The 15462-nt window shown below is 52.3% G+C and overlaps 1 protein-coding gene across 1 annotated transcript; it reads left to right on the top strand.

Moving 5' to 3' along the window:
- The first annotated feature begins 6289 nt into the window (after window positions 1-6289).
- On the top strand, window positions 6290-13579 carry LOC119803154 (solute carrier family 22 member 12). The gene is made up of 10 exons (XM_038314360.1): window positions 6290-6691; window positions 8097-8200; window positions 8523-8677; window positions 8755-8923; window positions 10987-11110; window positions 11275-11390; window positions 11950-12164; window positions 12587-12695; window positions 12901-13104; window positions 13516-13579. Exons 1-10 carry the CDS (start codon window positions 6290-6292, stop codon window positions 13577-13579), a joined length of 1662 nt encoding a protein of 553 aa, XP_038170288.1.
- The last annotated feature ends 1883 nt before the right edge of the window (window positions 13580-15462 follow it).

The following is a 15462-nucleotide window of genomic DNA, read 5'->3' as shown; positions in this document are numbered from 1 at the left end:
AAAGGCAAAGAAGGATATAATATTATTTAAGTAAACAAATAGTACATTGCAAATGACCTCCAAAAACTTTAAAAATGACAGACATCTGACCACCTGAACAGTCTTTCTTTGCGATGTTGGGGCTCCATCTTTAGCCTACAGGTCCACAGTATCTGGTAGACACTTCTATAAAGCAGAAATTTTGAAGGACAGTCTGCTTTGTTTTGGCAAAGTTCAACACTTCTTTGTGTGTGTGTGTGTGTGTGTGTGTGTGTGTGTGTGTGTGTGTACTAGATAATGTCTGACAGTTTCTGCTGTGAAGCAGGAACCCTGAATGACCACCCCACCTTGTTTTGGCAAAGTTTGCACCAGTCACTTTCCTGTGGGTAACACATGTCCAGTCTGCACAACACATAGTCATCAGGCAAAGACAAGAGCAGTTTCTTTACTCAGTGGCTAACCTTGCCACAATGAAAGCAAACTCCATAAGAAGTTTCTTCAATGCCCATATCTTCTCTGAAGTAAATTGGTGCTTCCAGGAGCAGATGTGTCATTATCATGAAAAACTTAACAAAACATGTTGAATGCTATATTCTATAGGTCTTTGAAGTATTTGAAGACCATCTGTCTAAAACATATCTCTATATGATCTGGAAAACATACTTAGCATATCTACAAATTCAATTGTTATAGATGACTAACTTCTGACCTGTGTTTCTTGATTATCCTGAATAGTTCATAATAATAGCTTTCAAAAACTAGAATTTTACCTTACATTTTTTAAATGAACTGCATAGGTAATACCTTAAACAAAAGGAAAAAACATTACACAATACGTTGTAACAAATACCCTTAAATTTGTATCAATATACAAAATCCTTTAACCAAGAATAGAAACATAAATACAGCTTGTTGTAACAAAATTACCTTAAATTTGTATCAATATACAAAAGTCCTTTAAACAAGAGCAAAAACATATATACAGTGTAGCAAAATTGAATTTAAATATGTATCAATATATCAAAATTCATGCCAATACAAAATATCTGAGGTTGATAGTTGTCTTTTTATCCCATATTCCTATATCCCCCTAAATATAACATTCATGACCCACAGCTAACCAAAGACCACCCACACTCCCTTTTCTCTTGAGATGTGGATGTTGTGTTCTGCTGAATGTGTGTGAAGTATTTTTAGGGTTCCAGAGAGAAAATCTGAGATTACAGCCAAGTCCTGGTAAGACCAGTTATAACCCTTGTTGGTAAGTATTACCTGTCAAGTTTCAGGAGGTCTCCCCTGATCAAGCCAGATCCAAATCAACCTGGAATGAATCCACATCCTCTTGATTTCCTGTGGTAACAAAAGCAAAACCGCTTCTCCAAAGCATCACTGATTTCCATGTATTTTGACAAATACATTTTTTACTTTTTAAAAGTTAAGCCATTCTTAAAATATCTGGGCTGGTTTATTATTCCCACAGTCCCTCTTTCAATCCCAGGTCTCTCGGCAGCTGTCCTTTGCTTTCCAGCAATCAAAAAATTCAAAGTCAACATAATACTATATGGGATCCAGACTCCCTGTGTGTTCCCCTCTTTACGTAGCTTTGTCTTTTATATTACTCTTACTCCTCTTTATTTTTTTAATTCTTTATTTCTTCCTATAACTGCCTATACCCATTTTCTTTCTTTCTTAAGCCTACACACACACACACACACACACACACACACACATTGTAAAGCACATTGGAACCTGTTTAGTGGTTTTTCCTTGTGGGCCTTTTTTTTTTTTTTTTTTTTTTTTTTTTTTTTTTTTTTTGGTTTTTCGAGACAGGGTTTCCCTGTAGTTTCTAGAGTCTCTCCTGGAACTAGCTCTTGTAGACCAGGCTGGCCTCGAACTCAGAGATCCGCCTGCCTCTGCCTCCCGAGTGCTGGGATTAAAGGCGTACGCCACCACCACCCTGCTCGTGTGGGCCTCTTTTAGTGCGTATCTTTTAGCCTTTTTTGGCTGCATGAGCAAACTTTAGACTGTTAAGCTACACCTGGATCCTCCACATGCCCTGTAGCTGACTCCACTCACTCTTGGATCCGGTCATGAAAACCAAGCCCAAAGTTTGCACCCTGGTTGGAGGTTCATGACCAAAAACTTCATTAAACCTTTCTAACTGTGGAAGCCGGTACCTGCATTGCCATAAATGGTTCTTACTTAGCTGGATGTTTCTAGTTTCTATTTATCACTGCTGGCTGAACAGCCATGACTCTTAAAGAAACCCTATCCTTTTTCCTTCCTTCCTTCCTTCCTTCCTTCCTTCCTTCCTTCCTTCCTCCCTCCCTCCCTCCCTCCCTCCCTCCCTCCCTCTCTCTCTCTCTCTCTCTCTCTTTCTTTCTTTCTTTCTTTCTTTGTTCAGGTTCCTTAGGTTCTAGATAAATATTCGAGCCCCACACTGGGTGCCTAAATGTAGTGTGATGCTTTACCCTTTTGCCTTTTTGGGGGGCCCACTACCCAGCTCCCAAATAAATCACACACAGAGGCTTATTCTTAGTTATGAATGCCTGATCTTAGCTTAGCTTGTTTCTTGCCAGCTTTTTTTTTTAATCTTAAATTATCCTGACTATCTTTTTGCCTCTAGGCTTTTATCTTTCTCTATTTCTGTATACCTTTCTTTACTTCTTTCTCCATGATTTATGGTGTGACTTGCTGGGTGGATGGCCCCTGATGTCCTCATTTTCTTGTTCTCTTGCTCCTCCTCTTCCTCGTTTCTCCTTCTATTCATACTCTCTGCCTGCCAGCCAAGCCTATCCTTGCTTCTGCCTTGCTATTGGCTGTTCAGCTTTTTATTAGGCCATCAGGTGTTTTAGACAGAATCACAGCTTCACAGAGTTCAACAAATACAGCATAAACAAAAGTAACACACCTTAAAATAATATTCCCCAACACACTCTCCCAGGCTTTCTTTGGTCACTGGTCAAGCCCTCCATGACCAGTGCTAATTCAAAAGGTAGAACCAGGCTGGAGAGGACCCTGGGCCCACTTACAAAATCACAGGCCTTGAAGGGACAGCAGGTGAATCCCCCAAGGCACTCATCTCTTTTGTACTCAAACTTGCAATGTCCCCATTCCCCACTGCCTGCCTCTTATGTCACCTTGTCTTCCCAATACCCCATGATAAAGGGCCATTCCTTGGGGCCCCAGGAGCACCTCACTTCTGCAGCTGGGCCGCGCCCTCCAGTGGACTCTAGGGCCTACCCCTTTGGGGCTCAAGGAACCTGGCTACAACAAATGCCCCCACATCTACCAGTCATCAAGGTCCCGATTTCTAACTAGGGATTTCCATTGGCACATGAGCCAACTATCCTGTCTTCTCACAAACAAAGCACTGATGACGTATTAGCCCTAGAGCAGTGGCAGCTTACTGTCCACAGCCCCTCCATCTTGTCTCCTAGTGTAGAGCTGGAACCAAGTCTCTACCTACCCATACCTCTCACCACCGAACAGAAGGCAGAATTACTGTGTGTCACCTTCAACTCTAGCTAATAAAGGGCAAATCAGGTAGATTCACTGTACCTTCTTTCCCCCTATGGTTGACACATGAGCCCAGTGACTTCAGCAAACAATCGCAGGGCCACAAGCAGGAAGAGGCTACATTCCCTGCGAGGACAGTCATCCACGAATCTGTAGCAACCACCTGGGACTTTACACAATTAAGAGAGAAACTTATAGACTGAATAGATGGCTCAGCAGTTGAGAGCATGTACTGTTCTTTCAGGGGACTGGAGTTCCCCACATCCACATCCAACTGCCTGTAACTTCAGTTCTAGGTGTTCTGCACCTCTTCTGGCCTCTGTCAGCACCTGCATACACACATGCGTGCACACATACACACACTACCGCCCATATATACGCACAGGAAAAATGTTTTTATTTTCAAAGAGGTTCCGTGTCAGTAATGATAGTGTAACCTATCCCAGCACTCGAGAGGTGGGGGCATCAAGACCAGGAGTTCAAGGCCATCCCTGGCTACCTAGAGCGCTCAAGTGCTACATGAGAACTTGTCTCACAAACACAGAGTGCTGGGGCTACAGCCCAGCTGGCAGAGTGCTTGCTTGCCTAGCATGCTTGAAACCCTGGGTTCAATGCCCGGCAATGCATAAACCAGCAAAGGTGATGCCTGCCTATAAACTCGGCACTCAGCAGGTGGAGCTAGGCTTGAGACCAACCTGGGCTAACGAGACCTTATTTTGGAAAGAGAACAAGGAAGACTTTGAGAATCATCTTAGGGACTGATTGTTAGATCAGTGGATGGCTGATTCATGCCATTTCCCATTTTCCAGCCTCTTGTTGGACACTCCTGGAATGGGTTGCCTGTATGTCCTGATCCCACTTCTGTCTTCCAGTCTTCATGTGACCCCTGCACCTGGATGGATTTCACCCCACCCTTTGCAGCAATCCCTTGGGACACAGTCATCAGGGAAGTCCACATGACAAGGTCCAGTCCCCAAGTCCTCCCCTGTCTTCAGCATTAATATCCACCCTGCTTCAGGTACTGGGCTAGATTTCATTGCTGACCATTCCTGTCCTCACACCCTCTTGCTGGTATACGGTTCCACGAATGGTGAAGGGCTTGACCTCCAACGTCCCTCTTTCTATAAAAGGTCTCTGACTGAGTGAGCTCAGTTGGCTTATGACTCCACATGCTATTTGTTCCCAAGTCACTCCATAGTGCCACCACCTGAATGGCTCAGGAATATGCTGAGCTCAACCCAGTCAGAGCTGGGGACAGTCACTTCACTCCGACCTTCCCTTCCCAGGGGCTCTTCACCTTTATGACTGACCCCATCACACACCACCTGACCACAGTTTTTCCTCTTCCACTCCCAGAACTAACTTGAAACAAAGCCACTAGGTAAGCCTAGTGCCCTCAGGTAGGTAAACCTGGTGCCCTCAGGTAGTTAAGACTGGTGCCCTCAGGTAGGTAAGCCTGGTGCCCTCAGGTAGGTAAGACTGGTGCCCTCAGGTAGGTAAGCCTGGTGCCCACAGGTAGGTAAGCCTGGTGCCCTCAGGTAGGTAAGCCTGGTGCCCACAGGTAGGTAAGCCTGGTGCCCTCAGGTAGGTAAGCCTGGTGCCCTCAGGCTTCTCTCTTGCCTTTCTCTTTCTGTTGCCATGGTCGCTCCCATGGCTTCCTGGGGGACATTGCCTCCACACATTCTCCTTGATTGGGTTGTTCTCCACCCAACAGCAGTCGAGCCAAGCTGGAGAGGTGCCCCATGGGCTAGTGCTTACTGCTCCCCTAGAGGACCAGGGCTCCTGGCGCTTGGTGCAGGATTTAGTGTGAGGTTTTGCAGTGTGGTGGCAGGTGGAGGGGACAAAGCAGAGGCAAAGAGAGAAATCCTTGGAATTAGCTCAGCTTAGAGACCTGTGAGACTGGAAGCTGAGGAGCCGGGGTGTGAACTGTGAGTCCATACAGACTGCGGGCCATGTGACAATGGGCAAAAAACTGATCCTAAGACAAGGAGACCTGGGGAAGAAACAAAGTTTAGAACACTTGTCTTGAAAGGGCATGCAGTAATGTCAAAAGGGCTTATTGAGGCTCAGTACAGGGAATTAGTGAAGGAGAGCAGAAGCAGTGGCAGCCTCAGGAGACTAGTGAGGTTCATAGATTGGGTGGCATGAGACACACAAATCCCCAAGTATAGGACACCACTCGAGCTAGGATCATGCCACCCCTGAGACTGAAAAGCCAAGCCCACCCTCTCCTGGCTTAAATCACAACACAGTTATAATGTCCCTGAAGGAAGGTAGGAGCACTGAGAGCTGACAGCCCCCAACACCCTTAGTGGCAGGACTGGGTCCCAGGTCCCACACCTGACAGAGGCCACGACCATGAAGCAGGTGGAGGGGGAAGGCGGGCCTTTCACTTGCAATGTAGTCACCTGGTTAAACTTTGAAGGAATGGTTACTAAACTCTCTCCTATTAAACGGCTCCCAGTCACACTTTAATTCTGGTCAGAGTGACTTCTGCCCCCTCCCTCCTTGCTTCCCAAATATTTTTTCAGGGAGCTAGGGTCTGCTGTTTCTCTGCGAGGTTCCCAATGGCCTCCAGATTACAGCAGGGGAGTCCAGGTCTCAGGGTGAGCCATTCCTAGTAACAGCCAGCAGGCAGATACCAAAGTCTGCTCTGACTCAGTGGCACAGCTACCCTGGCAGGCACCTGAGGAGATGGGTGTGGGCAGAACCGTGGGGGAAGGAGGCTCATCAGACTGACCCTGCTGTCCTGAGCTAGTCTCCGTGAAGTGCTGGCACCCTGGAGAAACCCATGGCGTTTCCTGAACTCCTGGACCAAGTAGGAGGCCTGGGCAGGTTCCAGGTCCTTCAAATTGTGGCTCTGGTGACCCCCATCCTGTGGGTCACCAGCCAGAACATGCTGGAGAACTTCTCAGCTGCCGTGCCCCGCCACCGGTGCTGGGTGCCTCTGCTGGACAACAGCACTGCCCAGGCAAGTGTCTCTGGGGACTTTGGGCCCAATGCCCTCCTGACCATCTCCATCCCGCCTGGCCCTGCTCTGCAACCCCATCAGTGCCGTCGCTTCCGCCAACCGCAGTGGCATCTTATGGAGCCCAACACCACAGCCACCAACTGGAGTGATGCAGACACCGAGCCGTGTGGGGATGGCTGGGTCTACGATCACAGTACCTTCACGTCCACAATCGTGACCACGGTAACAGCACTCGGGAGGTCAAACTCACAGTCACAGTTGGCTTGACGCAATTGTTCTGGTTTTACAAAGAATACACCCCCCCAGGCTTTCTCACTGGGGGCCAACCATGACTTACTTACAGGGGACTGGACAGTAGGAGTCCACCTGCAAGGTTAGACTTAGTTGATCATGCCTGTGACCCCAGTGCTCAGGAGGCAGGAGGATAATCGTGAGTTTGAGGGCCAGCCTGAGCTACACAGTGAGTTATGTCTACACAGACTGGCACCCCTGTTTCTGTATCACCCAATGGTTTCACCCATAGCGGAGCCTTGGCTGTGACTCCAGGTCACTCAGTCAGAGGAACCTGTTGGCTGTCTCAAGGCTGAGCAATGGCCTCTCCTGAGAGGTGTGGCAGGCTGGGGAGATAAATCAGCAAACTGCTTGCCTGAAGGCATGAAGACCTGAGTTCAGCTCTCCAGCCCCCATGGAAAAGCTGAGCCCAGTGGTGACATGACTATAATTCCAGCTCTAGAGAGGCAGAAACAGTGGGGCTCCCCAGGGCTTACTAGACAGCCAGCCTCATCTAATCAGTGAACCTCAGGTTCAGTGAGAGACCGTGTCACAAAAATAAGGTGACAGCTCCAGAGATTGAACTCTGACCTTCACAAGAACTATACCATGTACACACATGCACATTCTCTCTCTCCCTCCCTCTCTCTCTCTCTCTCTCTCTCTCTCTCTCTCTCTCACACACACACACACACACACACACACACACACACACACACACACACACCAAGAAAAGGAGGAAGAAAAGAAGGAAAAAAAGGAGTCAGACAGGGCTGGAGAGATGGCTCAGTGGTTAAGAGCATTGCCTGCTCTTCCAAAGGTCCTGAGTTCAATTCCCAGCAACCACGTGGTGGCTCACAACCATCTGAAATGAGATCTGATGCCCTCTTCTGGCCTGCAGGCAGACCCACAAGACAGAATATTGTATACATAATAAATAAATGAATATTAAAAAAAAAAAGGAGTCAGACAGCCCAAGCCTATGGAGAGTGGCAGCTGCCCCAGCAAGCAGGAAGAAGGAAGGACCCTGAGAGAGGAGAGGCAATGTGTGTGTGTGTGTGTGTGTGTGTGTGTGTGTGTGTGTGCACGTGCATGAGTGTGAATGTGCGTATGCAAGAGGAAGCAAGCCTCCAGGGAAGGTGGAGGGTTCTCAGCAAGAGCCATGGCTCAGGAGAGAGAGGATAAAGCTAGAGGGGTCTTGACCCAGTAGTTAAGGTGACAGGATACTCCTTAAGAAACCAAGTTACTAAACCTGTGGGTGCCTCATGAGCCGCCCACACCCAGCTCCCTTCTCCTTTGCCCCCTCTGCCGAGAATGCCCTCCTCTTGATGTCAGCTCTGGCCCTCTTTTCCTCCAGTGGGACCTGGTGTGTGATTCCCAGGCCCTGAGACCCATGGCCCAGTCCATCTACTTGGCTGGAATCCTGGTAGGAGCTGCAGTGTGCGGCCATGCCTCCGACAGGTGAGTGTGCCCAACTGGTCCAGGCAGGCTCTCCTGAATGGACCTGGCATTCTCTCTAAACCTCAGGTTCGCACCGTTTCTCTCCAAATAGTCATTCCTAAAGTCTGTTCTGCCTCACACCAGCCTTTAGCCAGTGCTCAGGTGCTGCTGCCAAACCTGCCTTGACCCTCCTCATGCTCACAGCCCTCCCATTGGTAGAGAATGTGCGTCTGGCCCACGTCTGGCTTTGTGCCTTCCTCATCTCAGGGGGCAAGAACAAGACGGTTCTTTGTGGCCGCTCTTCGTTGCTGGCCAATGGCATGCCTCCCCATGTGCTCCACAGGTTCGGGCGCAGGAGGGTGCTGACCTGGAGCTATCTTCAGGCGGCTGTGTCCGGCACAACAGCTGCCTTCGTCCCCATCTTCCCCCTCTACTGCCTGTTCCGCTTCCTGGTGGCCTTTGCAGTGGCAGGTGTCATGATGAACACAGCCAGTCTCTGTATGTCCCCAGTTGGGGCTGGGTTGGGAAGGCTGTATGCAGGCCCTAGGATTGATCCCCTTCCTTGCACCTTGCAGTGACAGAGTGGACATCAGCCCAGGCCCGCCCCTTGATGATGACGTTGAACGCCTTGGGCTTCAGTTTCGGGCACATCCTGACAGGCTCTGTGGCCTACGGTGTGCGCAGCTGGAGGATGCTGCAGCTGGCTGTCTCTGCCCCCTTCTTCCTCTACTTTGTATATTCATGGTGGGTGCCGCTGCCTCCTCCTTGAAAGAGGCTCTGCCCACTCTCGTGGGGGCGGTCATTGTGGGAGACTCCCCTTTTTCTGCAGACAGAGGGCTTAGGAGCTCTGGAGGTCAAGACCACCTGGGCTTGAAGGGAGCCACTGGAGCCTGTGGTGCTTACCCCAGCTGCACAAGCCCAGACGCCCCTGCTCCTACTCACCCTCAACAAACCAGGTGCCATCCTTCTGTGACCCAGCAGCAAACTGGGGTCACGGTCCATGCTCCCTCCTCAAGGGATCTTGCTAGTCAGTAACTCCTGCCCCTTTCATAGTCTGCAGACCCCAAACTTCTGCCTCAACTTGCCTCATCCCCACCCCTACTCCCAACTACACCATCCCCAGTGCCACCTGACTCCTAGCTCCAGCCTCGTCTCCAACTACCTGCATGACCCCTCCTCAACCCTGACCCCTTCTCACCACGACCAATCCTCACCCCTGACCCCTCATCACCCCTGACCCCTCCTCACCCTGAACCCTCATCACCCCTAACCCCTCCTCACCACTAACCCTTCCTCACCCCTGACCCCTTCTCACCCTGACCCCTCCTCACACTGACCCCTCATCATTCCTGACCCCTCTTCACTCCTGACCCCTCCTCACTTCAACCCCTCCTCACCCTGACCCCTCATCACCAAACACCTCCTTACCCCTGACCCCTCTTCACCCCGACCCCTCCTCAACCCTGAATCCTCCTCACCACTGACCCCTCCTCACCCCAACCCCTTCTTACCCCTAACCCCTCCTCACTCCGACCCCTCCTCACCATGACCCCCCCTCACCCTGAATCCCCCTCACCCCTTCCCCTCCTCATCCCTGACCCCTCCTCACCCTGACCCCTCCTCACCCCTGACCCCTCCTCACCCCTGAATCCCCCTCACCCCTTCCCCTCCTCACCCTGACCCCTCTCACCCCGACCCCTCCTCACTCCTGACCCTTCCTCACCCTGACCCCTCCTCACCCCTGACTCTTCCTACCTACTTCCCCAGTGGGACTAGAAAGCCTCTCCCGAGTCACTGTCCAGGTCACCCAAGGCCAACAGATCACTGAGAATCATGTCCTCTACTTGTACTTGGCATTCCCTTCCCTCCCTTGTCCTTCAAATCCCGGGGGTTGGGGCTCAGGGTCCTAGTGGACATAAAACAGATGGCTCCTCCCAGCTGCTGCTCAAAGGGGGCAGCATGTCCTTCTGGGTGCAGAAGGGGTCTTTGGTGATCAGAAGCCTGGAGGGAGGAGCAATGCTGTGTGGTACTCACTACCAAAGGCCTGGAGGCTGAGCAGTTCAGTACAGCAAGTAAGTGGGCAGGGAACGGGGGCGCTGTGTTTGGTGAGAGAGGGGGTAGCCTGTGCTGGATGCTGAGACGGTGAGAAGCGAGTTGGTGTCCAGCAGCCATATCCGGACACAGAGACACAGACAGGGCCAGGAAAGCCAAGCACAATGGGATCAAGAGTCCAGGGATTGGGGCTCACAGAAGAGCACACAGAAGGGCTGGGTGATGCTGGAGACACTGGCGCCAGCCTGAGCCCTGGGCAGGGACTGAGGAAGCAGGAAGACAATACAACTTGGGGTTGACGGCAGAAGGGAACATGTGTGACAAGGGAAGATGCCACAATGGTGAGGCACCCTGGTAGCCACTGCGGTTCTGTAGCCATTGGAGTCCTTATCCCACGCAGGCCTGGTTCATGGGCAAGGCTGAGGAGGGGTCATGTGACAAGGAGGTGGGAAGGAACAAGGAAGTCCCTCCCTATCCAGCAGCCTTCTCCGGGGCCTAGAGAACATGGGGCCACCAAACTCAGAGAGGAAGGAGACAGGGAGGCCACCTGCTGGTATAGGCAGTGATCTAGGTGGCCTGGCTACACATGCCACTGCTACCACATTGTCCTTATGGCCTCCACTGACCTCAGTTGCCCTGAGATGGGAGTGTACAATTCCCTGAAGCCACTCAGGCAGAGGGGACAGAAGGACAGGGAGGGAAGGTGATACAATGGGGGCCACAATCAGTGGTCCCCCCACACCTGTCCACTTCAGGTGGCTTCCAGAATCAGCACGCTGGCTCCTTACGGTGGGCAAGCTGGACCAGGGCCTGCAGGAACTACAGAGGGTAGCTGCTATGAACAGGAAGAAGGCAGAGGGAGACACATTGACCATAGAGGTAAGTTAGGCTGGGCCTTTCCTTGACCCTGTCCCCTGTCCCTCAGATCCTCTCCTGGCCTTGCACAGGAGCTCCCGTGGAGTCAGTGAGGGCCCTGGCTCTTGAAGGAGGGTCCCTGGAGAGGGCCTATGGACACCTGGTGCTAATAGCCTCCACTCCCACAGGTCTTGCGGTCAGCCATGCAGGAGGAAGCGAGTGGAGGCCAAACTCGTGCCAGGCTAGGCACCCTACTCCACACGCCTGGGCTGCGCCTCCGAACCTTCATCTCCATGCTGTGCTGGTAGATGCCCTTCTACCCAAGACTACCAGCCGTGGGGAAGCCTGGTCAGGACAGCGACCAGGCAGCAGGGATGGGCCACTGGTAGAGACGGCTCTAGGATGACCTTTAGCTCAAGGACCTTGCTATCTATATAGTCAGGCTCCCAGAGGAGACAAGCAAGGCCGTGTGGGCTGATGGACAAGGATTGCAGGCTCAGGTCCCTGTAAGAGATTGAATGGAGAGGAACGGTGACGCTGGGAAAGCTGGAGAGGCGAATCAGACAGGCCGGTCCATCTTGTTTAGAGGCATCCAACATGCACGGCCCATTGCCCCACCTGGCAAAGACCAAATCCACAGAGACTGTAGGAAGGGACTGTCCCGTGGACTCAAGAGCCAATGAGATAGCAACCCAAATGGACTGCCAAGTAGAGAGAGGAGGAAATACCCAGATTCTCTCCTTGGCTACTCCCTGGGTACCACCAGCCCTTCTCTCCCGGTGCCTAAGGTGGGCCTGGACAAGGCCTATGGGGCAAGCAGAAGAACAGCCACCCCAGGCTGACTCACTGACCCTCACTTCTAGGTTTGCTTTTGGCTTCACCTTCTACGGCCTGGCCCTCAACCTGCAGGCCTTAGGAAGCAATATCTTCCTGCTCCAAGTGCTCATCGGGGCTGTGGACCTCCCAGTGAAGATAGGCAGCCTGCTTCTGCTCGACCGCCTGGGCCGACGTCTCTGCCAGGCCAGCTCCCTGGTGCTGCCAGGACTCAGCATCCTGGCCAACATACTGGTGCCCCACGGTGAGCTGCAGCTCAGCTGCGGGTGAGCAAGAGAAAACAAAACTGTGCATGCTAGCTGAGGCTCTCCTGCCTCCCCTGAGTGGGGGCGGGGAGCATGGAAACAGAATAGACGGTGAGAGACCACAGCAGAGGACACTTAGAAGAGAGGCTGTTGGGGTACAGAGGAGAGTGGCAGGGGTCGAACAGTGACAGACGGCAGAATTGTAGGGCCGTCAGGAAAGCTAACCCAGACTCAGTAATAGATTAGGGAGGGAGAGGAAGGGATGCAAGGAAGATCCCTGGGGTCTGGTTCTGAGGAGCTAGAAAGTGGGTAGACTGGGGACACTGGAAGAAAGACTCGGTGACATTTGACAGACATAGGACAGGGAACAGTCCAGGGAATACAGGATGCCAGATTCTGCTGATACCACCACTGTTCACAGAGATGGGGATCCTTCGTTCGTCCCTGGCTGTGCTGGGTCTGGGGTCCCTGGGGGCTGCCTTCACCTGTGCCACCATCTTGAGCAGTGAACTCTTCCCCACTGTGCTCAGGTGAGGCTGTCATTGGCTCAAGGAAAGAGCATTATAGCTAGAGGGGTCCCCATGGGTTTCCCTTCCACATGGTCTCAGGGCTCCCCAGTTAAGCCTCCACACTGCCTGGCCCACTGGGCCTCCCTGAACCTAGTGGAGTTGGGCCTGGTCAAAGGCCAAGGCCCAGGGTAGGAAAAGTGTGACTCAGGCAAATGTGCCCCCACAGGATGACAGCAGTGGGCCTGGGCCAGGTAGCAGCCCGAGGGGGAGCCATCCTAGGCCCTCTGGTGCCACTGCTCGGTGTCTATGGCCCCTGGCTGCCCCTGCTGGTGTACGGCATGGTGTCAGTGCTAAGTGGCCTAGCTGCCCTGCTGCTGCCTGAGACCAAGAACTTGCCACTGCCTGATACCATTCAAGACATCCAGAAACAGTGAGTAGACCAGCTGGGGACCAACTCTTCATTCCCTCCCTTCCTCCATCCCTCCCCCAGGCTGACAGGTAGACTTTATCCCTCTCCCTTCACCCACCAGGTGGAGGAACAAATGGCCCAGCCACCCTCAGGTCTTCCTTGAAAGAGACAGCGAGGTTGTAGGGGGAGAGAGTGCTAGCAAGTGAGCTGGCTTTTGTCGGGGAGGGGTCCTGGGGTGTGGTAGGTTTTGCTGGGGCCACTAAAGCCATGGGTGATTGACAAGGCAATCACCCACCACCCACCCAATCCTGATACACTCAGGAAGCTCAGACCTGAGCCCCACGCAGGATGTCCAGTCATCAGCGTGAACATGGACCAAGGGTCAGGGGTCACTCTGCTCCTTAGTCGCACTTCCCTGTCTGTCCTGAACAGGTCAGTGAAGAAGGTGACACATGACACAGCAGGCCAGTCCATCCTGAGGTCTACATGGCTGTAGCCTCCTGGAGAGTCTGGTTGAACTGGAGGAGGACCACAATGGCAGCGATGAGACGGGAGAAGCAATGGGCAGAGCTGGCAATGGCGGGTGAAGGCGCTGCCTCCAAGCCGAACCATAGGAACTCCATTCCTGGAACCCACATGGTGGGAGGAAAACTGACTCCACACAGCTGTCTTCTGACTTCCACGCGGACAAAAGTCCCTCCCATCAATGATACACACAAATAAATAATTTATATATATAGAGAGAGAGAAAGCAGGTGAATGAAAAGGAGGAAAAAGAAAGAGAAGAGGAAGAGGGAGCAGGACAAAGGGGTGGAGGGAAGAGGAGGAGGAAAAGACCGTCTTCTATCCCCTGCAAACAGCCACGGGGAGCAAAGAGCCCCATTTCCAGGGGTCCCTTCAGAGGGCTGCCTTTCGGGGCCTCCCTCTAACAGATGGGGCAAAGGGCAGTCTAAATGAAGGAAGGCTCCCCAAACACTACCGTTACCCTGACTCCCCCCCGAGTCTGCACACCAGAGAGAGGCCAAGACCACAGGACACAACCTTGCTGCCCACTACTCCGACTGCCCCAGGACTCAGAACTGATCATCCTCTTCTTTAGCTCAGCAAGAGCAAAAAGTCTCAGCTTCTGTGTCACCGAGGCACTTGGTCAGCTGGCCTCTCTCCAGTCTCTCCCCACTCCTGTCACATGCATGTGACTGCCCAGGTCTTCTTCCTGTTTCCCCATCTAACACTCTCCTAAGCCTTCCAGACCCACACAGGGGCCTTCCTTCCAGGGCTCAGGGGCAGCTCATGACTCTGGTGTCATTGTGCCTGTGGTCAGGGCTACACATCTGCCTCTTCCCACCCTCTAGCAGGTCGGTTCCCTGAGGGTCTCTGGTCCTACCTCCTCACTCACACATAGAGCCTGCTGGAGGGCTCCCATGGAGGGCTGGCTAAAGATAAAATCAAATGAATGGCAGCCCCTCCTGGGCCCCTGAGGCCCTGCAGGGGAGGAGAAAGGCCTTCTCACATAGATTCCCAAGGCTAGCTCTCCTGTGCCAGGTGTGGGGCCTGTCGCCAGTCCCTTTCCCAGTCCGCAGCAGAGCTCTCTGCATCTTGCCGTCTGCTGTCCTTTCTCACAGATGAGACAACTAAGGCTGGAGAAACAGCCCATAGCACACAGCCAGGAGGAGGCAGATCAGAGCACGAGTCCCTTGTCTGTGTGTCTCCTGAGCCCTGCTCTGGCCACAGTGCCATCTAGCACAGAGAAAGACAGGGATACATGCAACAGGACCTCTGTCCCTCTTAGAATCAGCCAGGAGGACTCTGAGTTCTGCTGAGCCTGCTCACAGGAGAAGCCATGCAGTGTCCCAGAGACAGTGTGCCGCTCAGGCGGTCAGTAGCTGGCCCACCAGCTGCACCACCCGTGGCACACGTACACTGTCTCTGCATCCACCTGTGTGCTGCCCTCAGGTAGCTCAATAAAAAGGCTGCAACATGCACCCGTGTGCACAAACATGCCCAGAAGGGTGGATGGGAAACAGAAGACAGTCCTTGCCCTACATGCTGATCCTGCAGGATTTGCTCCTCGGCTGTGGCTTGAGTCTCTGAGAGACTATGTCCTCTGGCCATTCTCCTCCTCCTCCTCCTTCTTCTCTCTCTCTCTCTCTCTCTCTCTCTCTCTCTCTCTCTCTCTCTCTCTCTCTCACACACACACACACACACACACACACACACACACACACACTTTCTAGTGATACTCCCCAGACAGAAGGTAGAGGTAAGATTTCTGGTTCCACAAGCAGGCAGAGTTGTTCCTCCATCGTACTCAGAATGGCCACCCTGGTCTACCCAGGGGGCCGAGAATTTTCAGGACAAAGGGTTCTGTCGCTCTGGTGA

This window comes from Arvicola amphibius, chromosome 1, assembly GCF_903992535.2.
Source record: "Arvicola amphibius chromosome 1, mArvAmp1.2, whole genome shotgun sequence".
In the NCBI taxonomy this organism is placed as follows: Eukaryota; Metazoa; Chordata; class Mammalia; order Rodentia; family Cricetidae; genus Arvicola; species Arvicola amphibius.
Note: the sequence above shows the minus strand (reverse complement) of the source record. Positions and strands in the feature narration are given on the sequence as shown.

Coding starts and splice junctions, on each gene's coding strand:
- LOC119803154 (XM_038314360.1), top strand. CDS start 6,290: ATGGCGTTTCCTGAACTCCTGGACCAAGTAGGAGGCCTGGGCAGGTTC. Junction 8,201..8,522: donor TGCGGCCATGCCTCCGACAG/GTGAGTGTGCCC, acceptor TGTGCTCCACAG/GTTCGGGCGCAGGAGGGTGC. Junction 12,696..12,900: donor CTCTTCCCCACTGTGCTCAG/GTGAGGCTGTCA, acceptor GTGCCCCCACAG/GATGACAGCAGTGGGCCTGG.